Genomic DNA, 26,633 nt, shown 5'->3' on the forward strand with positions numbered 1-26,633 from the left:
AGTCTGGAACACTTATAGACTGCTGATGGGAATGTAAAATAGTTTAAACAGAGAAGAAAGTATTCTTCAATGGTTATGAGAGTGGGGAGGTGGGGAGGGAAAGAGGTATTCACTAATTAGATAGCTGAAAAGAACTATTTTAGATGAAGGGAAAGACAACACACAGTACAGGAGAGGTCAGCACAACTAGACTAAACTAAAAGCAAAGAAGTTTCCTGAATAAACTGAATGCTTCGAAGGCCAGCATAGCAGGAGCAAGGGTTTGGGGACCATGGTTTCAGGGGACATCTAGGTCAATTGGCATAATAAAACCTATTAAGAAGACATTCTGCATTCCACTTTGGAGAGTTGTATCTGGGGTCTTAGCAAGCAACCATCTAAGATGCACCAATTGGTCTCAACCCACCTGTACCAAAGGAGAATGAAGAACATCAAGGACACAAGGTAATTACGAGCCCAAGAGACAGAAAGGGCCGCATAAACCAGAGACTACATCAGCCTGAGACCAGAAGAACTAGATGGTGCCGGCTACAACAGATGACTGCCCTGACAGGGAACACAACAGAGAACCCCTGAGAGAACAGGAGAGCAGTGGGATGCAGACCTCAAATTCTCATAAAAAGACCAGACTTAATGGTCTGACTGAGACTAGAAGGACTCTGGAGTTCATGGTCCCCTGACCTTCTATTAGCCCAAGACAGGAACCATTCCCAAATGCAACTCTTCAGAGATTGGACTGGACTATAGGATAGAAAATTATACTGGCGAGGTGTAAGCTTCTAGGATCAAGAAGACACATGAGACTATGTGGGCAGCTCCTGTCTGGAGGGGAGATGAGAAGGCAGAGGGGATCAGAAGCTAGCTGAATGAACACAAAAATAGAGGGTGGAGAGGACTTGCTGTCTCATTAGAGGGAGAACGACTAGGAATATAGAGGGAGAACGACTAGGAATATATAGCAAAGGTGTATATAAATTTTTATATGAGAGACTGACTTGATTTGTAAACTTTCACTTAAAGCACAACCATTAAAAAAAATTGCTCAACATCATTAGTAATTATGAAAATGCATTTTAAAGCTACAATGAGATACAAGTTCACATATTTTAAAATTGCTAAAAGTAGTAAGATTGACTGGGGTGATGTTTTTACAAATGTATTCCCATGCCAAAACTTAGCAAATTGTATACTTTAAATATGCACGGTTTACTGTACTTCAATTATGCTTCAACAAAGGTGTTAAAATATTTTAGGACTCAGGACGAGTAACCAGAAAAGGAACTAGAAACAGTGGACCCCTCCCCAAGGCTGAGATTCAAACTTTACTGGAGAATGTGCAGCATCAATGCAGAAACTGTCAGACTTGTTAAGCAAGCAGGAGCAGTGCCTCCAGATTGCATAAAGGCCCAGGCTGGTACAGGGGATGCCCAGATGGAGCGAAGAGAGTCAGCTCACCAGCAGGGCTGTGCATGGATTGGGGTATGCAATGTCCCTTTGGGGAAGGACATGGGGAAACAACCACTTGGGTTCAGCTGGCAGATGCGAAGGAATAAATGATCAGATGTAGGCGGGGCACTGGCTGCCATGTCGTGGGCAGGGAGACACAAGGACAGGTGTGCAAGATATCTACATTGGGAAGGTTGCAGCTTGCTACACAATTGCATGCCCTGAGCAGAGCCCCATTGGCAGTGGTGCAACAGGAGCAAAAAGAGTACAAAACAGAAGCACCAGAGCCAGGAAGAGAGACCCTTCCTCCTCCATTGTACCCTTGTGTCATCTACTGACAAGGTCAATATCAGTGTTTAAGGGGCTCCGCCCATTACCACAGAGTAGGTAATGTAAAGACAGATTATGCTGAGATGGGATAACTTGACAACTGATTCCCAAACAGAGCTCAATAGTGAAAATCCATTTTTAAGAGCTCATCATTTCTTGGAGCCCTGGTAGCTCAGTGGTTGACAGCTTGGCTGCTAACCAAAAGATTGGCGTTTCGATTCCACCAGCCAATTCTTGGAAACACTATGGGGTAGTTCTATTCTCTCCAATAGGGTCATTACGTTTTCTGCATTGCCACAGAGTATGTCAGCTGTTTTTCTCCCAATCTGACATTTACATGTGAGTGATTAATAAAATTATTTTATTTTTTACCATTGACTACTCCATATGATATGCTACCACTGTTTTAGCCCAGAATCTTCTAAATGCCAATAAACCTAACCCATCTACGACTCACAAGTCATTGTAAATTACTGAAGTTGTCACTTGACTCAAAATCCTTCAGCTCAATGTTTCTGACATTTATGAACATTTATAAAATGAGTAAGTTGGGGTTGTTGATCTGGCAGCTAATAGAACTGATTCCATGTTCACATTTATTCCTGACTTTTTTTTTCTCTAATTTGAGAACAAATCAAGTGTGTCTTTATTCTGACACCAAACATTTCTCAAGGCTTTTTCATGTATTTCTCAGTGAATAGGTTAAAGGATTAAGCATAAAACAAATGATGGTTTAAAATAAAGCAAATACTTGATTTGCAGGGAAAGTGGTAAGACGTGTAAACTAAGCAAAGATTGAAGGGCCAGAAAAATAAGACCACCACAGTGACATGAGACCCACAAGTAGATACAGCTTGGGGTCTTCCCTCAGCTGAGTGATTTCTTAAGGTAAATAACATAAGACCCAAATAAGAGAACAAAGACTACTAAGGCAATCACTCCTGAATTGGCAACCACAAAAACACCAATGAAGTAGATATAAGCACAGGCAACTTCCATTAAAGTGAAAATGTCACAGTTGTTGTTGTTGTTAGGTGCCATCAAGCCAATTCTGACTCAGAGTGACCCCATGCACAACAGAAGGAAATGCTACCTAATCCTGCACCATCCTCATGAGCCTTTGTTATCCATGAGCCTATTGTTGCAGCCACTGAATCATTCATCTCCTTGAGGGTCTTCCCCTTTTTCTATGACCCTCTACTTTATGAAGTATGATGCCTTTCTCCAGGGAATGGTCCCTCCTGATAACATGTACAAGTTATGTGAGTTGAAGTCCCAGCATCCATGTTTCTAAGGAAGATTCTGGCTGTACTTCTTCTGTGACAGATTTGTTTGTTCTTTTGGCAGTTCACGGTATATTCAATATTCTTTGCCAGTGCTATAATACAAAGGCATCAATTCTTCCTCAGTCTTTCTTATTCATTGCTCAATTTTTGCACACATACGAGGCAACTGAAAACACCATGGCTTGGGTCAGGCGCACTTTAGTCTTAAAGTGACGTCTTTGCTTTTTAACACTTTAAAGAGGTCTTTTGCAGCAATGTTGTCCAACGCAATGCGTCTTTTGATTTCTTGACTGCTGCTTCCATGGGTGTTGATTGTGGATCCAAGTAAAATGAAACTCTTGACAACTTCAATCTTTTCTCCATTTATCACGATGTTGGTTATTGGTCAAATTGTAGGGATTTCTGTTTTCTTTATGTTGAAGTGTAATCCATACTGAAGGCTGTAGTCCTTGATCTTCATTAGTAAGTGCTTCAAGTCCTTTTCATTTTCATCAAGCAAGGTTGTGTCATTTCCATTACGAAGGTTGTTAATGAGTTTTCCTCCCATCTTGATGCCTTCTTCTCCTTCATATGGTCCAGCTTCTTGGATTATGTGCTCAGCATACAGATTGAATAAGTATGGGGAAAGATAAAACCCTGATGCACATCTTTTACAACTTTAAATCACAGTTTCACCTTGTTCTATTTGAACAAATGCTTCTTGATCTATATTCAGGTTCCTCAAGAGCACAATTAAGTGTTCTGGAATTGCCATTCTTCAAAACGGTTTCCATAATTTGTTACTATCGAAACAGTTGAATGCCTTTGCATAGTCAATAAAACACAGGTAAACATCCTTGGAAACTCTATGGGGCAGTTCTACTCTGTCCTATAGGGTTGGTATGGGTTGGAATCGACTCCACGGCAGTGGGCAAGTGGGTAAACATCTTTCTGATATTCTCTGCTTTCAGCCAGGAACTGTCTTACCTCAGCAGTGATATCCCTCCTTCTACATCCTCTTCTAAAACTGGCTTGAATTTCTGGCAGTTTCCTGTCAATGTACTGTTGCAACAACTTTTGAATGATCTTCCACAAAATTTTACTTGTGTATGATATTAATGATATTGTTCAATAATATCCACATTCAGTTGGATCACCTTTCTTTGGAATAGGTGTAAATATGAATCTCTTCCAGCATGTTGTCCAGGTAGCTGTCTTCCAATTTTCTGGTTATAGATGAGTGAGTGCTTGTTGAAACATCTCAGTTCATATTCTGTCGGTTCCTGAAGCCTTATTTTTTGCCAGTGTTTTCAGTGCAGCTTGGACTTCTTCCTTCAGTATCATTGGTTCTTGATCATATGTTAAGTCCTGAAATGGCTGAACTTTAACCAATTTTTTTTTTTGATCAGTCACTCCATATTCCTTCCATCTTCTTTTGATACTTCCTGCATTGTTCAGTATTTCCCCAATGAACTCTTCAACAATTGCAACTTGAAGCTTGTTTTTTTTCTTCAGTTCTTTCAGCTTGAGAAATGCTGAGTGTGTCCTTCTCTTTTAGTTTCCTAACTCCAAATCTCTGAAGGTTTCATTATAATACCTTGTCTTTTAGAGACTCTCTTTGAAATCTTCCGTTCAGCTCTTCTATGTCATCATTTCTTCCATCGGCTTTAGCTACTGGGCTTTCAAGAGCAAGTAGGAGAGTCTCTTCTGACAACCACTTTGGTCTTTTCTTTTTTTCCTGTCTTTTTAATGACTTCTTATTTTCTTGATGTTTGATGTCCTTGATGTCCTTCCACAACTCATCTGATCTTTGGTCATTAGTGTTCAATGTATCAAATGTATTTTTGAGCTGATCTCTAAATTCAGGTGGGATATATGCAAGGCTGTACATTGGCTCTGGTGGACTTATTCTAATTGTCTTGAGCTTTAACTTGAACTTGCATATGAGCATATAGATCACAGTAGTAATGATTAATTTCATTGGGGCCACGGAAAGGCAACTAGGGTTCATAAAAAAATGGGAAGGAGTGGAAAGCCCCAAAAGCCCAACTAGCCAGGATTAGGAGACTGCATGTTGCCCTGTTCGTGACAATCATGTAGTGGAGAGGTTTGTAGATAGTAATACACAGATCAAATGCTATGGTTCTAAGAATGACAATTTCAATCATTCCAAAGAAATGCATGGAAAAGACCTGTAACATGCAGCTACCATAGAAGGTGGTTTTTTCCCCACTAGCAGGTCACCAATGAGTTTGGTTGTTGCATAGGAGGTAGAGTGGATGTCCATGGAGGATAAGTGGCTAAGGTAATAGTACATTGGTTGAGAAAAAAAAAAAAAGGTCACTGCATCAAATGAATACAGAGATCAGAAGGTTTCCTACCAATGGAGCAAAATAGCAGAATAAGTGGAAAACAAAGCAAAACATTTCTGTGGTTTTAGGTGAAGGGAAAGTCAACACACAATACAGGGGAAGTCAGAACAACTAGACTAAACCAAAACCTGAACCAAAACCAAACACTTTGAGGGACAGAGTAGTAGGGGCGGGGATCTAGGGATCATGGTTTCAGGGAATATCTAGGTCAATTGGTATAACAATATGTAATAAGAAAATGCTCTGTATCTCACTTTGGAGAGTGACATCTGGGGGCTTAAAAACTAGCAAGTGGTCATCTGAGATGCATTAATTGGTTTCAGCCCACCTGGAGCAAAGCAGAATGAAGAACACCAAAGACACAAGGAAAATAAGAGCCCAAGAGACAGAAAGGGCCACGTAAACCAGAGACTTCATCAGCCTGAGACCAGAAGAACTAGATGGTGCCCAGCTACCACAAATGACTGCCCTGACAGAGAATACACCAGAGAATCCCTGATGGATCAGGAGAAGAGTGGTATGCAGGCTTCAAATTCTAGTAAAAAGACCAGATTTAGTGGTCTGACTGAGACTAGAGGGACCCCAGAAGACATGGCCCCTGGACTCTCTGTTAGCCCAAAACTAAATTCATTACTGAAGCCAACTCTTCAGATAAAGATTATAGGGCTATAAGACATAAAATGATACTGGTGAGGAAAGTGCTTCTTAGCTCAAATAGACACATGAGACTAAGTGGACAGCTCCCGTCCAGAGGCAAGATGAGAAGGCAGAGGGGGACACATTGAATGGACACAGAAAATACAGGGTGAGAGGAGGATCATGCTGTCACATTACAGTGAGAGCGACTAGGGTAACATAACAATGTGTGTGTAAGTTTTTGTATGAGAAACTGACTTGAACTGTAAACTTTCACTTAAAGCAAAATAAAAAAAAAGAGAAAAAAATTGTGTTTTGGTTATAAGAAAGTCCTATGAGAATGAATTCTGAAATATCCCTCTGACTTTCCATATATTGAGTTTGTTTTATGTTATACACAGAATTGAGTGTCTGAAAGAAAATTGAACAAATGTTTGGATGAAAACATTTACAGCATGACCACAATCACATAAAATCCATCACCAAAGTATAAAACTAATTCATAATTTTCCTTACACTAAATAAATATGTAACAAAACATTTTCTGCTTCAACATTTTTTGTGTGTATACTTCAGTGATACTAAACCTGGTGAACACGTGGATATTATACACAGAGCTACTGTGAACATTATAGTACAAGTCTTTTTGTGAACATATGATTTTTCTTGAATAAAGAGCCCTTGTGGTGCAGTGGTTAGGCACTTGGTTGCTAATGAAAAGGTTGGCGATTTGAACTCACCAGCTGTTCTGTGGAATAAAGATGTGGCCATCTGCTTCTGTAATGATTATAGCCTTGAAAAACCTATAGGGCAGTTCTACTCTATGGGGTCTCTATGAGTTGGAATTGACTTGATGGAAATTGGCATGCTAAGCATAAGGCACTCTGGTGGTGCAAACAGTTAAGCATCTTAAAGAAAAAAAAAAAAAAACCCATTGCCATGCAGTTGATTCTGAATGCTATCCACCCTGTAGGACATAGCAGAGCTGCCTTATAGAGTTTCCAAGGAGCACCTGGTGGATTTGAACTGCTGACTTTTTGGTTAGCAGCCATAGCTCTCAGCTACTGCACCACTGCTAACAAAAAGTTTGGTGGTTTAACCTACACAGCAACTGCATGGGAGAATGATCTGATGATCTGCTTCAGTAAAACTTACAGCCAGGGAAACCCTATGCAGCAGTTCTACTCTGCCGCACGGGGTTGCTATAAGTTGAAAACAACGCAGTGGTACACAAAAACAACAAGGTAAGTGTCTTAGTCATCCAGTTCTTCTATAACAGATGCCACTACTGGATGTCTTTAACAAACATAAATTTATTCTTTCACAGTTTAGAAAGATAGCTGTCCAAATGTCGGGAACCACCTCTTTGTAGGCTCTAGAAGAAGGTCCTTGTTATCAATCTTCCCTTTGTCTAGGGACTCCTTAGTGCAGGGACTACAAGTACAAAGAACACACTCTGCTCCCAGAGCTTCTTTCTTGGTGCAAAATTCCCTCTCCTCTCTGCTGGCTTCTTTTATATCTCAAAAGAGATTGACTCAAAATATAACCTAATCCTGTAGAATGAGTCCTGCCTTATTTACATAATTGCCTCTAATCCTACCTCATTAACATCATAGAGGTTAGGATTTATAACACATAGGATAATCACCTTTGATCACAAAATGGTGGACAGCCACATAATACTGGGAATCATGGCCTAGCCAAGTTGATACACGTGTTGGGGAGACCCAATTCAATCCATAACAATAATCCAGTGTTAAAATTTATAATAGACAACAAGAATGTACTGCAACAGGGTGAACATCATGACCATAAGATCAACAAATAGGGTTCTTATTTTATAGAGGTGAGAATAAACAAGGCTGGAAAAAACCAGGGTGGAGAAATGGGATAAAAGTGTGCTGCAATGGAATAGTAAGTCAAAAAACTTTATGCTAAGAAGAACTTATTTTTAGGATGGGCTCTTAACAAGGGACTGTATGCTGGCTTAGGCTGATTGTGGGACAAAATTCAGGGAACTGAGGAAAGGAAAGGTGCTTAGCTAAAGTTTGGTTAGCAAGCATTTTGTCCCAGTTGGTCAATGGGACAAGCTGTTCAAGTAATCATTTATGAAGCAAAGAATGGGAGTATGGAGGGAGTGTGTCTAGCCTTGTAATAAGTAAACAAGGGGCATCCTTGAGTTGTATCTAAGTATTATGGTGAAGGATGTTTGGCAGTTTTCCAGAACACAGAACTGTTGGGGACGAGGTGTAACCGTGACTGTTTTCGAGAATCACAGGAATCACTTCAAATTTAATATTGTCAATGACATTTCCATTGTCTGTTAAATATTTGGGCTTCCTCATGCATTAAGTGTCAACTTTGCGACACTAGTGTAGAACCTAGATCTCTTAATGTCCCTTAAAGCAAAAAGAAGTGAGAACTAGGAAACTAGTGATATTTTACTGAACTTATTTTTAAAATAATCTCTGACAAGAGGATTTTTTGGTATTGATAAGTTTTGTGTGACTAAAGAGTTAAAAGCAACATTAAAATGAAATGGACTCTGGTAATGGTAGAGATGTGTTACATTTTAGTACACTGAAATGGATGAATATCAAAGTTCATGACATAACCCACGGCATACATGGCCAAGGTGGTACTGTTAATCTGCTCTGCCCACTGTGGCCACCAAAATTCTGCTGGCAATTCTAACTTGGAAATCTACACAGCCCTTCTATTACAGCAGCTTGAATAGCAGGTTCCTGCTGCAATCATGGACTCTTCTTACCCTCACTAACTGGAGACGAGTTTCCTGGGCATTTTCTGACAGCCAATGGTTAATTTACCAATATAATCCATCTTTAAATAAAATAATATACTACTAATTGACTATTTTTTTTAATTGACTATAAGTAAGTTTGTACTTTTCTGCTTTTCGATCTCAGAAAATATGTACTATCTCCAGTTTATTTTTAATTGATCTTGACAATATGCATTATTTCACTTTCCTAACTTTCAGAGTTTCAGTGTTCTGTAGCTGAGCTTCTGCACACCAGCCACACTGAATAAATAGCTGAATACCACAAGATCCATTGTAATACTAAATTAAAAAATCCTGTAAAAAATTATGCCATCATCTTAATAACACACATACACACACGCACACAAAAAGACAAAAAAAACTTACGAAATCAGTACATAAAAAAGGAAGGCATTGATTAAAAAAGATGGACTTTCTCAAAGACAAACTAGTGATAAAATGGAATGGACTTTCTCAATATCTGACCACACTAAGTTCCCTTCCCTTGGAGATGTTTAAAGGAAGCTGGACACCTAATTGGAAATGAATTATAGAGAGAATGAAAGATCATGGAGAATCAGTTGTACTTTATTTATGGATGCTCACAAGTTTGATGGCTGTGATTTCATAAATATCTGTTTATCCAAACAAATTTCAGAATTCAGAATTGTGATGTATAGTTCAAGGTCAGCAATGTCAGAGTTGAGCTCTCAGGAAAAGATTGAGTCAGGCTGATGTCATTTTGGTCTGTATTATCTGACTTATTGTGACACTGTATCTAGTTCCAACACAAAAGATGATGCTAGGCATTCATCTTGCTTGTAAACTGGAAAAAAAAAAATAGCAACCCACAATCTTATATATGATTTTATATTATTCCCACAATAATCACACACTGTCATATTTGATACCTGTACACATTCAGTCAGATTATTATTGTATAATCAAGTCCCCAACTCATCATTCACTTTGTGTGGTAATTTTGATACTCCACAACTTTTTCATGGCATTTTTCACTTCTGCATTTCTTAGTGTATAGATAAGTGGGTTAAGAACGGGCGTACCAATGGTATAAAATACTGTCACCATCTTGTCCTTGGGGAAAGTGGTTGATGGACGTATGCATATGAATATACACGGACCTAAGAATAGGACAACTACAATAATATGGGAGGTACAGGTGGAAAGGGCTTTTTTCCTCCCTTCTGAACTGTGGTTTCTCAGAGAATACAAAATGACAATGTATGAGATCATCAGAATGAAGAAACTCATTGTGCAAGTGGCCCCACTATTGAATACTACCGGTAGGTTGTTGACATAAGCGTCCATGCAAGCAAGTTTTAACAAGAGCTGCAAATCACAGCAATAATGATCAATCAAATTGGGTCCACTGAAGGGTAGTATCCAGACCAGGACATTTTGAGTTACAGAATGTATAAAAGCCCCTATACAGGCAAGGATAATCAAGATGATGCAGACTTCTCGTCTCATGATGGTCGGGTAATGTAAGGGATTAGAGATGGCCAAATAGCGATCAACAGCCATGAGGATGAGGACAAAGATCTCCATGCAGCCAAATATATGCAGTGCAAAGACTTGCATCATGCACTCATTAAGGGATATGATTTTCTTTGCAGAGAGAGCATCCACAATTAGTCTTAGGGGTGTGGAAGTTGAAAAGCAGGTATCAGCAATGGACAAATAAAATAGGAAGAAGTACATGGGACTCCCAAGAGACCGGCTGAACTTAATGGTCACAATAATGAGCAAATTCCCCACCACAGTTCCAGTGTAGAAGATTAAGAAAATTATGAACACCACTTTCTGCCTCAGAGGATCCTGTGTCAATCCTAACAGTATGAACTCAGTTACACTCTTGTTTGGCTGCATTGTTTCAGTAGATGTGGAGAAAAAAAAAAGTAGAAGTTAAAAATAGTTATTCTGCAAGGAAGAAAGAAATCATTTTAGAAAATGAATACTGCATTTGGAGTTTGATTACCTAAGCCCGATCAAGAAACTTCCACTTAATAATGGGTAATCACTTATTTTTCCACATATTTATTTTTTCATAAATATACATAAAAAAAAATTTATAGCAATCTATTTCTGTATTGCACATGAAAGCATAATAGGAAAATAACATAAAAGGAAATGATTCTTAAGACATAATAAACACAAATGTTGGGGATTTGGTATAAGTGAATGGTTTCCTGAGTTGAATGTCTTTCTTCAGTTTTCAGCAGGGACCTATCAATAGGAGGGATAGTGTGTTACAGAAATACAGAATCCTTTTACATAATAGATTTCACAAATCCACCTTACAATAATGAATATGCAAATAGACAATAGGCAAAAAAATTAAATAATTTAAAAAATAAGAGACCCTGTTCTTAACAAAAGAACTAAAAAAATGAAAAGACCCTCATTCTCAGTTAAATACATTACCATTAAAATTGCAATTAGCTATCCTTTTCACCTATCGGATAGTAATGTGACCTTTTAGATAAGCATTTGTTAACATACAGTGCTTGCAAAGGTATGGAAAACCATCAAGCTCATGCATCTTTGGTAGGAGTTAAAGTGGGTGCAATCTCTTAAACGGTGATTCCATATATGGCGGGTATTACAAGTGCACATTCTCATCAGCCAGTTAATTCTACTACTTTGCAGATACACTTACTTACATACACAAAGAAAATCATTGTGTCGCTTTCCATGATAGCAAAAGATGAGAAAAAAATGATATGTTCTTCAGAACTTAATAATCCAGGGTTGGCACTTTTATGCAATCATTGTTAAAAAAAAAAGTACCAGCTGTATGTGTAATGGTCCTTAGAATGTATTGTAGAGTGAAAAATCAAAGAAGGTAAATGTATGCTTAGAATGTAATACTTTCATTACAATCAGGATAATTTATACCACACATACATAGGCTTAGATAAATAAATTATGTTTAGAAAAGTACCAAGGACAATCACAACATTTCTCTGGAGAGGGAAGCTAACTGTATTCTAGGCATCAGAGAGGGAGGAAGATCTACTTTTAGAGATGTGGCCTTCGTTAATAATGAAAATATGTTATAATCATGTGTTGCATTGAAAAATAAAGAGTTTTTAAAATCTTACCTCAGGAGATGATCTGATTGACTTGTTTATGTTTCCGTGTCACTGAGCCCTCCAACTGCCCTCTGACATAGGCAGGAGACACCACAATATTCTGGGACAAGGCTGGATTCCAGGAACTTGAGTAAACACTGAGTCAGTGTGGAGGCAGTTCTGAAACTCGGTGCTCTTTAACCACATTGTATATCACCATTCTGCCATGCAACTACAGACTCACTTTCATTCTAGGAAGTTTTCTAATGTACTGTTTGTCAAACTCTTAATCATAGAAATGAAAAAAATTATTTGCAATATCTATCAACTAAGTCTTATTTCTCTCTTTCTCTATCTGTTTTATCTATCTACACACAGCCTTACACACATAAGTCACATAATTGCTATACATTAGAATGACATAGCATACAAATGACACATTAGAACTAAGCAACATAAGGAGAGAGATTTTTGTCTTCTCACTGCTGTGTTTCAGCACGGAAAAGAAGTATGTGTTTAATAAATACGTATATGTAATGAGTGAAAGAACTAAGGAGAATTTTCTGTAGATAAAATTTCAAAATTTCCCACACTAGTCTACACCTGGTTGCCATTGAGGAGGTGAGAAGCCTGCAGTCTACTCTAACCACAGCAAAATAATACCTCCCTGAAGCATTTCTGGAACACTCAAAAGATATTATTTTTATTTGCTTATCTCCCTCATCCCTGTCTACCAGAAGCATTTACCTTGTAGTGCTTAACTACCATGCACATATTTTATTTCTGCCTTCTCACTTTAGATTGTAAATCACTCATAGAAAAGTCCCTAAACTTTCTATCCTTCCACAAGTACTTTCTATGTATTAGATACTTACTGTGGTCTCACTGAACACATTGATTTTCTCCAAATAGTAAAGACAACTATGTTGTTATTCAATAAAAATGTTATCCAATTTTATGAGGAAGTGAGAATGTTCATTCTCTTTTCTTCTCAGGGTAATTTGAGAGTCACTTACTTTTTAGAGAAAAGAAAATGCTTCTAAAATTCTCTTTGGTCTCACAAAGACATTTAGGTTCTTAGCTGTCTATTAGGAGGCAATCTAAGTTGGAGACATTTTCATCCTGCACGCTTGGAAACCTACCCTCACACATGAGTTTGACTGGTAAATGCTTTTCTTCTGCCTTCCCTGGAAGAGCATTTAGCATGAATGATGCAAAAAATAACAGTCTTGGAAAGATCATTCCCTAAAGTGTCCATTTCCTCCCAATTAAGAAACTTGAGCCAGATGTGATAAAGAGCGTATCTTCATTTAGTCTCCTTAGATTGTTGTTGTTAGGTGCTGTCGAGTCAGTTCCGACGCATAGCGACCCTATGCACAACAGAACAAAACACTGCCTGGTCCTGTGCCATCCTCACAATTGTTGTTATGCTTGAGCTTATTGTTGCAGCCACTGTGTCAGTCCACCTCTTTGAGGGTCTTCCTCTTTTCCGCTGACCCTGTACTCTGCCATGCATGATGTCCTTATCCAGGGACTGATCCCTCCTGACAACATGTCCAAAGTATTTAAGATGCAATCTCACCATCCTTGCCTCTAAAGAACATTCTGGCCGCAGTTCTCCAAAACAAATTTGTTCATTCTTTTGGCAGTCCATGGTATATTCAATATTCTTCGCCAACACCACAATTCAAAGGCATCAACTCTTCTTTGGTCTTCCTTATTCATTGTCCAGCTTTCACATGCATATGATGTGATTGAAAATACCATGGCTTGGGTCAGGCACACCTTAGTCTTCATCAAGGTGACATCTTTGCTCTTCAGCACTTTGAAGAGGTCCTTTGTGGCAGATTTACCCAATGCAATGCATCTTTTGATTTCTTGACTGCTGCTTCCATGGCTGTTGATTTTGGATCCAAGTAAAATGAGATCCTTGCCAACTTCAATCTTTTCTCCGTTTATCATGATGTTGCTCATTGGTCCACTTGTGAGGATTTTTGTTTTATGTTGAGGTGTAATCCATACTGAAGGCTGTGGTCTTTGATCTTCATTAGTAAGTGCTTCAAGTCCTTTTCACTTTCAGCAAGCAAGGTTGTGTCAGCTGCATAACACAGGTTGTTAATGAGTCTTCCTCCAATCCTGATGCCCCATTCTTCTTCATATAGTCCAGCTTCTCATATTATTTGTTCAGCGTACAGATTAAATAGGTATGGTGAAAGAATACAACCCTGGCGCACACCTTTCCTGACTTTAAACCGATCACTATCCCTTCGTTCTGTCCGAACAACTGCCTCTTGATCCAAGTGAAGGTTCCTCATGAGCACAATTAAGTGTTCTGGAATTCCCATTCTTTGCAGTGTTATCCATAGTTTGTTATGATCCACACAGTCGAATGCCTTTGCATAGTCATAAGGGTAAAATTGTGGCTTATTCTTGAAATGAAATGTTCATGTTTTGTTCATAAATGATATTTTTTGACTAGGGTAGAAAATCAAATGGCCATCTATTACCCAGATCTTGAATTTTAATAACCTTCTCCAACAAAAAGAACCGAGATTTCTTGGGAAATGTCTGCAGATAATAGGGTTGGGCAAGGAATGCACAAGAGAAATTGGAGCATCTTACAGTGCCAGAGAGTGAGGAAGTGCTCAAGCATGCATGTATACACATGCACACACAAATACGTAAACACACAAGAGAAAAGCGGTGAGGATATGACATAGGAACATAGGAGTCAACTGAAAGCGTTCCCACTGGACAAAAGTTGAAAAAGATGAGAAACAAAATACCACAGTGCTGGACTATACCTCAAAATATAAAAAAAAATATCTATTAGACCATACCGATGTATATATAAATGACTGAATGAATAACTGAATGAGGAGAAAAAACCTAATTTCTTCTTTGTAAGAATTCCAAATGATTTATGCAGATATGCCAACCTCAAGGAAAGAGTGCATAATTTTCTACCTGTCAAGTGTGGAGCAAAAAGTGACTTCATTCCAAAGAGTACAATAGGGGAATGGGAAAAAAAGAGTAAGCTTACATTAGAGAAATCTGACAAACTCTACCTTAGCCAGGTGATCAAAATTAACATCACCAGTGACGAGTCATGTTGACAGTATGTAAGCTTGATGTGATGAAAATGATATTTTACCTCTGTGGTCTTCCTCCAATGAATTCAAACCCTAGTCTAATCATGAGAAAAATATTAGACAAACCTCAATTGAGGGATATTATACAAAATGCTGACAAGCCTTTTTCAAGTCCATCAAGGTCATTAAAACTGGAAACACTGAGAAACTGTCACTATCTACAGGTACCTAAGGAAACGTGGTGATTAAATGTAATACTGTATTCTAGATATGTTTCTGGAAAGAAATAGAACATTAGGTAAGAGCTAAGGTAATCTGAATAAAGTATGGATTTTCATTAATAATACTAACCTGTCAACATCAGTTCATTAGTTGTGAGAAATTTACCATACTAGTTGTCATGGATTGAATTATATCCCCCAAAAAATATAAATTGAAAATCCTAACCTCTATTCCTGTCATTATAATCCCATTGGGAATGGGTTGTCTTCCTTATATTAATGAGGTAGGATTAGTGTAGTGTGTATCTTGAGTCAATTTCTTATGAGATATAAAAGAGATTAAATAAAAAAGCTGAGCAGAGATGGGGTAAAATAGAGAAGATACAGAGAGATCTGCAAGGAACCAGGAAGCAGAAACTGAAGAGACAAGGACTTTTCTTCTCTGGAGCTGGCACCATGAATTTGAACACCTACCCTCCTAAATTGTGAGAAAATAAATTTCTGCTCATTTAAGGCCATCCATGTGTGGTATACCTGTTAAAGCGGCATTAGATAACTAAGGCTAGTGTGAGATGATAATAACGGGAAATTGTACAATTTTTGAAATCTTTTTTTTGTAAATCTAAAATGATTTTAAAATATATGTTAATTTAAAAATGGTGGTGGAGCTAATGATATAAAAGGACACTTCTCCGAAGAAGATAAACAGAGGGCAAATAAGCATCGAGGGGGTGAGGATGCCACATCTGTGCATCAACATGGAGCCAAGACCCAGGGTTGAGGGGCTTCCACCAAAATCTGGAGCACATGTCCAATGCCCAGTGTCTGGAGATCAGGGCCATTGTCAGATGTACTTGGAAAACAGAGGGGGTATTTTCAAGCCTTGAGAGCAAATGAAATTTGTCCTCCTGGGTTATTGGACTTGCTTGGTACCTATGATTTCTTTCTGTCAAATTTTTCACTTTGGGAGTGAGAATTTCTATCTTGGACCTTTCCCATCATTGTACTTTGGAAGCAAATAACTTATATCCCAGGTTTCACTGGTTCACAGGTGGTGAAGAATTTTTTTTTTTAACTGTACTTTTGATGAAGGTTTGCAAAGCAAATTAGTTTTTCATTAAATAATTAATACACATACTGTTTTGTGGCATTTTTTGTCAACCCCACAGCATGTCAATACTCTCCCCTTCTCGACCTTGGGTTCCCCATTGCCAGCTTTCCTGTCCCCTCCCGCCTTCTCGTGCTTGCCCCTGGGCTGGTATGCGCATTTAGTCTCATCTTGTTTTATGGGCGTGTCTAGTGTTTGGATGAACGGTAAACCTCAGAAGTGACTTTATTACTTTATTAGGATTTGGTTTTCTTTATGTTCAGGTGTATTCTATACTGAAGGCTATAGCCTTTGACCTTCATTGTAAGTGTTTCAACTCCTCCTCACTTTCAGCACCAAGGTTGTATCATTTGCATATAGAATATTATTTTAAACCATTTTATTATTTTAAACTATGCAATATCCCCTTGTTCTGTTTGAGAGACTGTCTCTTGGTCTATGTACAGATTCCTCATGAGCACAATTAAGTGTTCTGGAATCCCTATTCTTCATAATGTTATCCATAACTTGTTATGACCCATAGTCAAATGTCCTTACATAGTCAATAAAACACAGGTAAACATCTTTCTGGCATTCTCTGCTTTCAGTCAAGATCCATCTGACATCAGCAATGACATCTTTTCCACGTCCTCTTCTGAATCAGTTTCAATTTCCTGGCAGTTCCCTGTCATTGTACTGCTATAACAGCTTTTGAATTATCTTTAGCGAAATTTTGCTGCCTGTGATATTAACAATAACGTCTGCATTCTGTTGGATCACCTTTCTTTGGAATGGGCACAAATATGGATGTCTTCCAGTCAGTTGGCCAGGAAGCCAACTCCCAAATACTTGGCATAGATGGGTGAGCACCTCCAGGACTGCATCCGTTTGTTGAAACATCTCAATTGATAATCCATCAATTCCTGGAGCATTGCTTTTTGCCAATGCCTTCAGTGCAGCTTGTGATTCTTCCTTCAATATCATTGCTTCTTGATCATATAGTACTTTCTGAAATGTTTGAACTTGGACCAATTTTTTTGGTATAGTGACTATGTATTCTTTCCATCTTCTTTTGATGTTTCCTAAGTCGTTCAGTATTTTGCCACCAGAATCCTTTAAAATTGCAACATGAGGCTTGAATTTTTTTTTTTTCAGTTCTTTCAGATTGAGAAATGCTGAACGTCTTCATCCCTTTTGTTTTTCTAACTACAGGTCTTTTCACATTTCATTACACTACTTTTCTTTGTCTTCTCCAGCTGCACTTTGAAATATTCTATTTGTCTCTTTTGATTCATCTTTTCTTCCATTCCCTTTATCTACTAAACACTTAAGAGCAAGTTTCAGAGTCTCTTCTGACATCCATTTTGGTTTTTCTTTCTTTCATGGCTTTTCAATGATCTTTTGCTTTCTTCGTGTATGATGCTCTTGATATCATACCACAAGTGTGTGGTGTTTAGTGATTAGCATTCAATTTGTCAAATCTATTCTTGAGATGGTCTCCAAATTCATTTGGGGTATGCTCAAGGTCATATTTTTGTTTCCCTTGACTTATTTTAAGTTTCTTCAGCTTCAACTTGAACTTGCATATTAGAAATTGATGGTCTATTTCATAGTCAGCCCCTGGCCTTGTTCTGACTGATGGTACTGAGCTTTTCCATCATCCTTTTCACAGCTATAGTCAATTTGGTTCCTGTGTTTTCCATCTAGTGAGGTCCACATGTATAGTCACTGTTTATGTAGTTGCACTCCATTCGTCAGTAATTATCAATACATTTTGATTGTATGTTTAATAATTTCAGACTGCAGAAGTTGGTAAAAATTTTCAGTTTCTTCATCTTTGGCCTCAGTGGACGTGCATTGATTATTCATGTGATGGTTGTCATTTCTCTAAGTTGTATTCTTAGGAGAGAATTGCTGAATCATACATCATTTCTATTTCTAGCTTTTTAAGCAGGCACATTATTGGTCTCTGTAGTGGTTATACCATTTTACATTCCCAACAGCTCTCAACCTCTCCAACGTTTGTTATTTTTTTTTTTTCTGATTAGTGCCAGTAATGTTGGTGTGACGTGGTATCTCATTGTAGTTTTGATTTGCATTTCTCTAATGGCTAATTGCTGAGAGCATTTCCTCATGTGTCTGTTAGCTGCCTGAATGTCATCTTTGGTGAAGTGTCTATTCATCATTTGCCCTTTTTTAAAATTGAATTATTTGATTTTTGGTGTTGAGGTGTTGAAGCATTTTATAGACTTTAGAGATTAAACCTTTCTTGTAAATGCCATAGCCAAAAACTTTTTCCAAGTCGTGATTCTCTTTTTTCAAGGTGGATTTTAATATAAAAAGTGAAGAAAAATCTGTACACTTTAAATCTATCTCTAGAAGAATTCAAAAGCAATGAATAATTGTGTCAGTCTCTAAAAGAGAACTGGGATGTATGTATCAGATACTCAGTAAAGACTATTATAATAATAATAAAAAAAATAATACCTGCTCTTAAATAATCTGATTAACTTCTTCACAATATCACGTCAAAGTATAAAAATATGAACCAATGAATGGTATGACTTTAGATATAACACTTCATTTCTAAAGAAACCAAATCTCAATTTCCAGCAATACAATGTCTTCATGTATTCAATAAATATTTGCTGATTTAAAAAAAAGTTCTATGCATCATTTCATTCACATATTAAATGTTTTCTTATGCTTTTTCTTATTTTGACTGCCTATGGGTCTATGATTCTTGAATTTACCTTGTGTTTGTATGTGTTTTAACTTCCTTACTAGACTATGAGCTTGAGTAAGTTGCTGAAGAAATTTTTGAAAATATTCCACAAGAATTGAGGGCTTAATACATGTTTTTATATATATATACCACTTTGCACTGAAACATTTTATAGTTAATACAAGTAATAATTATTATTTTATGTTATCACTATACAATATTATTTTATATCAGTATCACTATCATTTGTTCATTATATGAAGAGACTTTTGAAACAAAGGAAGTACCATTAAGTAACTCATTCACTGAATTACTAAAATTAAAATTTATTCTCAACCATACAGTTCAAGGTGCCCAGAATGGCTTTGAAGTCTCTCTCAGAAATGGCCCAACTCTCCCATCTTCAATTATATTAGATTCTTCTCTTCATTTAATAAACATTTACAGTGTACTATGTTCACCTGTACTTTAAGCAATGTATATGTATGTATGTTGTGTTTATCCATCTATCTATTTATCTATCTATATATACACACATAAGTTTATCAAATAATCTGTGAATATCAATTTTATGTAATATTTTTTCTAGGCCCTGGTTATATACATTAATGACCAACAGATAGTCTAAGATGAAGAAAAATAATTTATCTTTTTTTCAAACAAAGTAAAAGGTATGAGAACAGATATTTATTGAGCACCAAATACAATTGGGCATATTATCTAGTTTACTACTATACCTTTAAAAATTATCATTATTTGAAGTTAATATGTCAACAGTGTAAAGCTTAGTGATAAGTGTTTTTCCTTGTTCAAATAACTAGGGTATAACAATGGAAAGATTTGAACTCAGATTTTTGTAAAACCAAATTCCATGATTTTTATACCTCTTCGTTTTATATGTAATGACATATATATATATATATAAAATTTCTTAGACAAATAATGAATTCTTAAAGTTTTAGAATTTCTCAAAATATTTTCAAGTGACTTTCTTGTCATTTTCATAAATTTATCCATTGAATACTATGTGATAAAACTTGTGCTCCTTATGCCAGAATGAAATCCAGTTATTTAACAATCGCTGGTCTTTTGTAGACAGTTAACACACCTGGCTGGTAACCAAAAAGATAGAAGTTGAGGTTCACCCAGATTTGCCTCAGAAGAAAGACCTGGTGCTCTATTTTTTAAAAATCAGCCATCTAAAAACATATGGAGCACAATTCTACTCTGATACACACAGGCTCACCATGAGTTGGAATTGACTGGATGGCAACTTTTTTTTTTTTTTTTTTTTTGGTTTGGCCATGTGTAATTCACAGTCCAGTGGGGTATATGTTCCCACTGGATATGATTTCATTTCAGGTGCTGAGTGCACAAACTTAAAATGAAATAACTCTCAGAGAAAATAATATCAGGATTGAATCTTGAAGGATTAGCCACACTTTAGGACATGATAAAAAATTGGAAAGGACACTCCCTACAAAGAGAACAGTACAAATGCCCAAACTATCTCAGCATCGTTAACAGTACTCTCCCTATTCTTGGCTCATTTTCAGTAATTTCACATGGTTTATTGAGGCTCTAAATCTTGAAACCACATTAACTGTCTTTCTTGCTCTGTTTGGTAGAACTTTCTTTTTAAATCAATTTTTTATATTCCTTTTAATTTCATTACCTGGTTTATTTCTACACAGGAGCTTGACTGCTAACTAAGAGGTTAGCAGTTCAAATTCACCGGCAGCTCCTTTGGAAACCCTATGGGGCAGTTCTATTCTGTAACTAAGGGGTCACTATGAGTTGAAATAGACTTGATGACAACTGTGTTTTGTTTTTTTTGTTTTTTCCTCCACGTGAGATCTAGACAATAAGTCAGCTTGGTTACACAGGCCATAAAGGCCAGAGGCAAGTCCTGCCCTTATCTGGGAACTTGATTCCTTTTCTAATTGTTTTCACAAGAAGCCAGCTTTGCATACTCCCTTAGCAACCTCTGGCTCCCAAACTTCAGTCTGGAAGAAATAGCAGGGTATATCTTGGTTTTTTTTTTTTTTTTTATCTTCGTTATTCAGTATAAAACATCAGAGTTTTCAAGTCCAAGAATGGTGAGGAATGACGAGAACCATTTTTAATATTCGTCTGTGGAATATATTTCACTGATATAGTAGTACGTTGAAAAATTTATTTTTCCTGCTACTTATTAAGAAATCTATGAAAAATTTATACCATATAACCAAATTACAAATGAATGTAATGGTGAACTCAAATGCTTGTCAAGGTACAGAAATTTTCATTAACTTAGACATTTTGCTTGTGCTGCTTTCTAGATAATCCTGGCCCCCTTGAATTTCACAGACAATTTCTGTTCGGATTCTTTTCCCACTGTAGATTAGTTTTGCTTGTTCTAGAACCTAATGTAAATGAGAACATGTAGTATTTACTCTTTTACGTATGGCTTCTTTCATTCAGCAAAATATTTTGGGAATCGTCAATGCTTTTGTTAAGTATCTATAGTTCATTTTTTTTTTTTTATTGCTGAGTATTTTAATTTGTATTAACATACCACAGTTTATCCATTTTTCTATGATGGACACTTAGGTATTATACACAAAGCTGCTGCGAACATTATAGTACAAGTGTGTCTGTGAACATATTATTTTTCTTGGGTAAGTAGTCAGGAATGGAATTGTTGGGACATATGATAAGCATAAGGAGCCCTGGTTAAGGTTGTGGTGCAGTGGTTAAGCCCTTGGCTACTAAGCAAAAGGTTGGTGATTCGAGCCAACCATCCACTCCACGGAATAAAGATGTGGCCATCTGCTTCTGTAAAGATTATAGCTTTGAAAGCCTTACAGGGCAGTTCAACACTGTTCTATAGTGTCGCTGTGAGTTGGAATTGACTTGATGGCAATGGGTATGATAAGAGTAAGGAGCCCTGGTGGTGCAGATGATTAAACAGCTTGGTTGTTAACAAAAACTTTGGTGGTTCAAACATGAACAGTAGATCCATGGTAGAAAGACCTGATGATCTGCTTCTGTAAAGATTACAGCCAAGAAAACCCTATGTAGCAGTTCTACTCTGTCCCATGGGGTTGTTATGAGTTGAAAACAACTCAACGGTACCCAACATCAACATGATAAGTGTCTTAGTCATCTAGTGCTTCTATAACAGAAATTCCAAAACTGAATGGCTCTGACAAAAGAAATGCAGAGTTTAGAAAGCTAGAAGTCTGAATTCAGGACACCACCTGCAGGGGAATGCTTTCTCTCTCTGTTGGCTCAGGGGAAAGGTCCTGGTCATCAGTCTTCCCCAGTCTAAGAGCTTCTCAGTGCAGGAACTCCAGGTTCAAAGAATACACTCTGGCCCTAGTGCTTCTTTCTTGGTGGCAAAATTTCCCTCTCCTGTCTTCTAGTTTCTCTCTTTTACATCTCAAAAGAGGTTGACTCTAGCTATAACCTAATCCTGTAAATGGAATCCTACCTCATTAATATAAATGATTCTAATTCTGCCTCATTAATATCATAGAGGTTAAAATGTTCAACACATGGATCATTACATCAGATCACAAAATGGTAGACCACCACACAATACTGGGAATCATGTCGATACACATTTTGGAGGAACCCAATTCAATCCACAACAATATGCCTATGTTAAGTTTTATAATACGCAGCCAGACCATAAGATCAACAAATAGGTTTTTATTTTATAGAGGAGAGAATAAACAAGGCTAGAAAAACTACGGTGCAGAAATGGGATGAAAGGGTGTCAGAATCAGACAGTAAGTCAAAGAATTTTATACTAAGGATAGCCTGTTTTTAGGATGGGCTCTTAACAATGCACTGTATTCTAGCTCAGATTGAGTATAGGTCAAATTTCAGGGACCTGGGGAAAGGATAGATGCTTAACCAGTGTTTGGTTATTAAGCGTTTTGCCCTAAATGATCAGTGGGACAAGCTGTTCAGCTAATCATTTATGAAGCAAAAAATAGGAGTATGGAGGGCCTGTGTCTAGCCTTGTCATAGGTAAACAAGGGGCATCCTTGAGTTATATTTAAGTCATATAGTGAAGGATGTTTGCTTGACAGTTTTCCACAACACCAAAGAGTGTTGAGGGAGGGGGTTAACCATGGCTAGGATCACAGGGATCACACAAAATTCAGCAGTTTCAATGACATTTCCATTGCCTGTTAAATATATGGTCCTCCTCGTACATTAAATGTCAACTTTGGTACACTAGTGTGACACTAGACTTCTTAATGTCTGGGAAAACAAAACAAAATGAGAACACAGGAAACTGAAGATATTTTACTAAGTTTATTTTTAAAATAATCTCTGACAGGAGGACATTGCTGGTATTGGTCAAGTTTTGTGTGACTAAAGGATTAAAAGCAACGTTAAAATGAAATGGACTCCAGTAATGGTAGAGATGTGTTACATTTTAGTACACTGAAATGGATGAATACCAAAGTTCATGACATAACCCATGGCATACATGGCCAAGGTGGTGCTGTTAATCTGCTCTGCCCACTGTGGCCATCAAAATTCTGATGACGATTCTAACTTGGAAATCTATACAGCCCTTCTATTAAAAAAAAATACAGCACCTCAAAAAGCAGCTTCCTGCTATAATCATGGATTCTTCTTATCCTCACTAACTGGAGACAAATTTCCTGGGCATTTTCTGAATTCCAATGGTAATTTTACTGCTACAGTCAATCTTTAAATAAAATAATATACCATTAATGGGCTTTAAATAACTTTCTACTTTTCTGCCTTTCAGTCTCAGAAAATATGTACTATCTCTGATTTGTTATCATTTAATTCTAACAATAGGCGTTATTTACTTTCCTAACTTTCAGAGTTTCAGTGTTCTGTAGCTGAGCTTCTGCACACCAGCTGAATATCTCAAGGCCCATTGTAATACTAAATTAAAAATATCCCCTAAAAAATCCTGTGGCTGTCAAGAAAACAATGAGAAAAAAATAATTTAGAATGTCAGCACATTAAAAAAAAGGAAAGCTTTGATTAAACGGATGGAACTTTTCAAAGACAAACTAGTGCTAAAATGGAATGGACTTTCTCAACATTTCAGTACTGAGTTCCCTTCACTGGAGGGTGTTCAATGGAAGCTAGACACCTAACTGGAAATATATTATAAAAAGAACAAAAGATCATACAGAAATAGTTGCACTTTATTTATGGATACTCACATGTTTGAATGACTGTGATTGTATAAATATCTATGTATCAAAATAAAAAGTACTGAATTCAGAATTGTGATATATAGTTCATGGTCAGCAATGTGAGAGTTGAGGTCTCAGGAATGGTTGAGTTAGGTTGATGCCACCTTGGTTCAAAATTATGTGACTTATTCTGACACTGTATCCAGCTACAACACAAAAGATAATGCTAGGCATTCATCTTGTTTGTAAACTACCAAAAAAAAAAAAAAAAAATAGAATACTACAACCATATGTATGATTGTGTATTATTTCCACAATAATCACAAACTAAGGAGTCCTGGTTGCCCAGTGGTCAAAACTATCAGCTGCTAACTGAAAGGTTGGAGGTTAGAAACCACCAGTGGCTCCACAGGAGAAAGATGTGGGTGTCAGCTTCTGTAGAAATTTACAACCTTGGGAACTCTATGGGGTCTCTACAATGTCAGAATGCTCAACGGCAGTGGGTTTGGCTTTTTGGGTTTGGATCATATTTGATATCTGCACAAAATCGGTCAAATCATTACTGAAAATATAATCTAAACCCCAATTCATCATTTGCTTTCTGAGGTAGTTTTTATACCCCTTAACATTTTCATGGCATTTTTCACTTTTGTGTTCCTAAGGGTGTAGATGAGTGGGTTGAGAAAGGGTGTCCCAATGGTAAAAAATATTGTCACCATCTTGTCCATGGGGAAAGTGGTTGGTGGACGTATATATATGAATATACACGGAACAAAAGATAAGAGAACTGCTATGATATGGGAGGTACAAGTGGAAAGGGCTTTTTTCCTTCCTTCTGCACCATGATTTCTCAGGGAATACAAGATGACAAGGTATGAAATCATCAGAATGAAGAAACCAATGGAGCAAATGGCCCCACTATTGAAGACTATCAGTAGGTTGTTGACATAAGTGTCAATGCAAGCAAGTTTTAACAAGGGCTGCAAATCACAGCAATAATGATCAATCAAATTGTTTCCACAGAAGGGCAGTTGTAAGGCCAGGATAACCTGAGCTGTAGAATGTATAAAAGACCCTATCCAGGCAAGAATAATCAAGATTACGCAAACCTGTCTTCTCATGATGGTCAGGTAATGGCAAGAGCTTACAGATGGCCACATAGCAATCAAGAGCCATGAGGATAAGGACAAAGACCTCCATGCAGCCAAATAAATGCACTGCAAAGACTTGCATCATACACTCATTGTAGGACATGACTTTCCTTGCAGAGAGAGCATCCACTATTAGTCTTGGGGCTGTGGAAGTTGAAAAGCAGGTATCAGCAAAGGACAGATAAAATAGGAAGAAGTACATGGGACTCCCAAGAGACTGGCTGAACTTGACGGTCAAGATAATGAGCAAATTTTCCACCACAGTTCCCGTGTAGAAAATGAAGAAAATTATGAACACCGTTTTCTGCCTCAGAGGATCTTGTGTCAATCCTAACAGTATGAACTCAGTTACACTCTTATTTGGCTCCATTTTTTCAGTAGATGTAGAGAAAGTAGAGATTAAAAAAAAAAAGAGAGATTAGACGTAGTTAATCTGCAAGGAAAAAGCAATAATTTTATAAAATGAATACTGCATTTGGAGTTTAAATGCCTAAGCTTGATGAGGAAATCCCCACTTATGAATGGATAATCACTTATTATGTCATTCTCTATATTGATTTTTCCATAAATATAAACACAATTCATAGCAGTTAATCTATTTCTCTGATTGCACATGATGGTGTAATAGAATATAATAAAAAAGGAAATGATTCTTCAGACATAATAAATATTAATGTTGGAGATTTGGTATAAGTGAATAATTCCCTGAGTTGAGCATTTTTCAGCAGGGGCCTGTCAATATGAGAGATGGTGTGCTACAGAAATACAGAATATTTTTACATAATAGATTTCACAGATCAACCTTAAAATAAAGAAAATACAAATATACAATACCCACCCAAATTAAAATAAGTTAAAAAAATAAAGAGACCCTGTTCTTAACAAAAGAACTAAAAAACTGAAAAGACACTCATTCTGAGTTAAATACATTACCATTAAAATTGCAATTAGTTGTCCTTTTCAAGTATCAGATAGTAATGTGACCTTTTTGTTAAACGTTTGTTAACATATAGTGCTTTCAAAGATGTGAAAAACCATCACTCTTATACATTTTTGGTAGGATGTCATGGAGCCTTCAAACTGCCTTCTGACATAGGCAGGAGGCATCACAATATTCTAGGGCAACACTGGATTCCAGGAACTGGAGTAAACAATGCATCAGCTATAGAGGCAGTTCTAAAACTCAGTGCTCTTCAACCAGATTGTACAGCCCCACACTGCCATATAACTCCAGGCTAAGTTTTCCAGAGG

The 26,633-nt window shown here is 37.2% G+C and overlaps 1 protein-coding gene and 1 pseudogene across 1 annotated transcript; both read right to left on the bottom strand.

Annotated features, from left to right (window-relative positions):
* Positions 1-9,791: 9,791 nt before the first annotated feature.
* LOC100665564 (olfactory receptor 4C11-like) lies at positions 9,792-10,802 on the bottom strand. The gene has a single exon (XM_003422708.3). It carries the CDS (start codon positions 10,719-10,721, stop codon positions 9,792-9,794), a length of 930 nt encoding a protein of 309 aa, XP_003422756.2. The 5' UTR covers positions 10,722-10,802.
* Positions 10,803-24,710: 13,908 nt separating this feature from the next.
* Positions 24,711-25,752, bottom strand: LOC100670396 (olfactory receptor 4C11-like; annotated as a pseudogene).
* Between the last annotated feature and the right edge of the window lie 881 nt (positions 25,753-26,633).

The sequence above is a fragment of the Loxodonta africana genome, chromosome 7, assembly GCF_030014295.1.
Source record: "Loxodonta africana isolate mLoxAfr1 chromosome 7, mLoxAfr1.hap2, whole genome shotgun sequence".
NCBI classification, from domain to species: Eukaryota; Metazoa; Chordata; class Mammalia; order Proboscidea; family Elephantidae; genus Loxodonta; species Loxodonta africana.

Bases quoted from the DNA above. Each gene is read 5' to 3' on its own strand.
- LOC100665564 (XM_003422708.3), bottom strand. From the start codon at position 10,721: ATGCAGCCAAACAAGAGTGTAACTGAGTTCATACTGTTAGGATTGACA.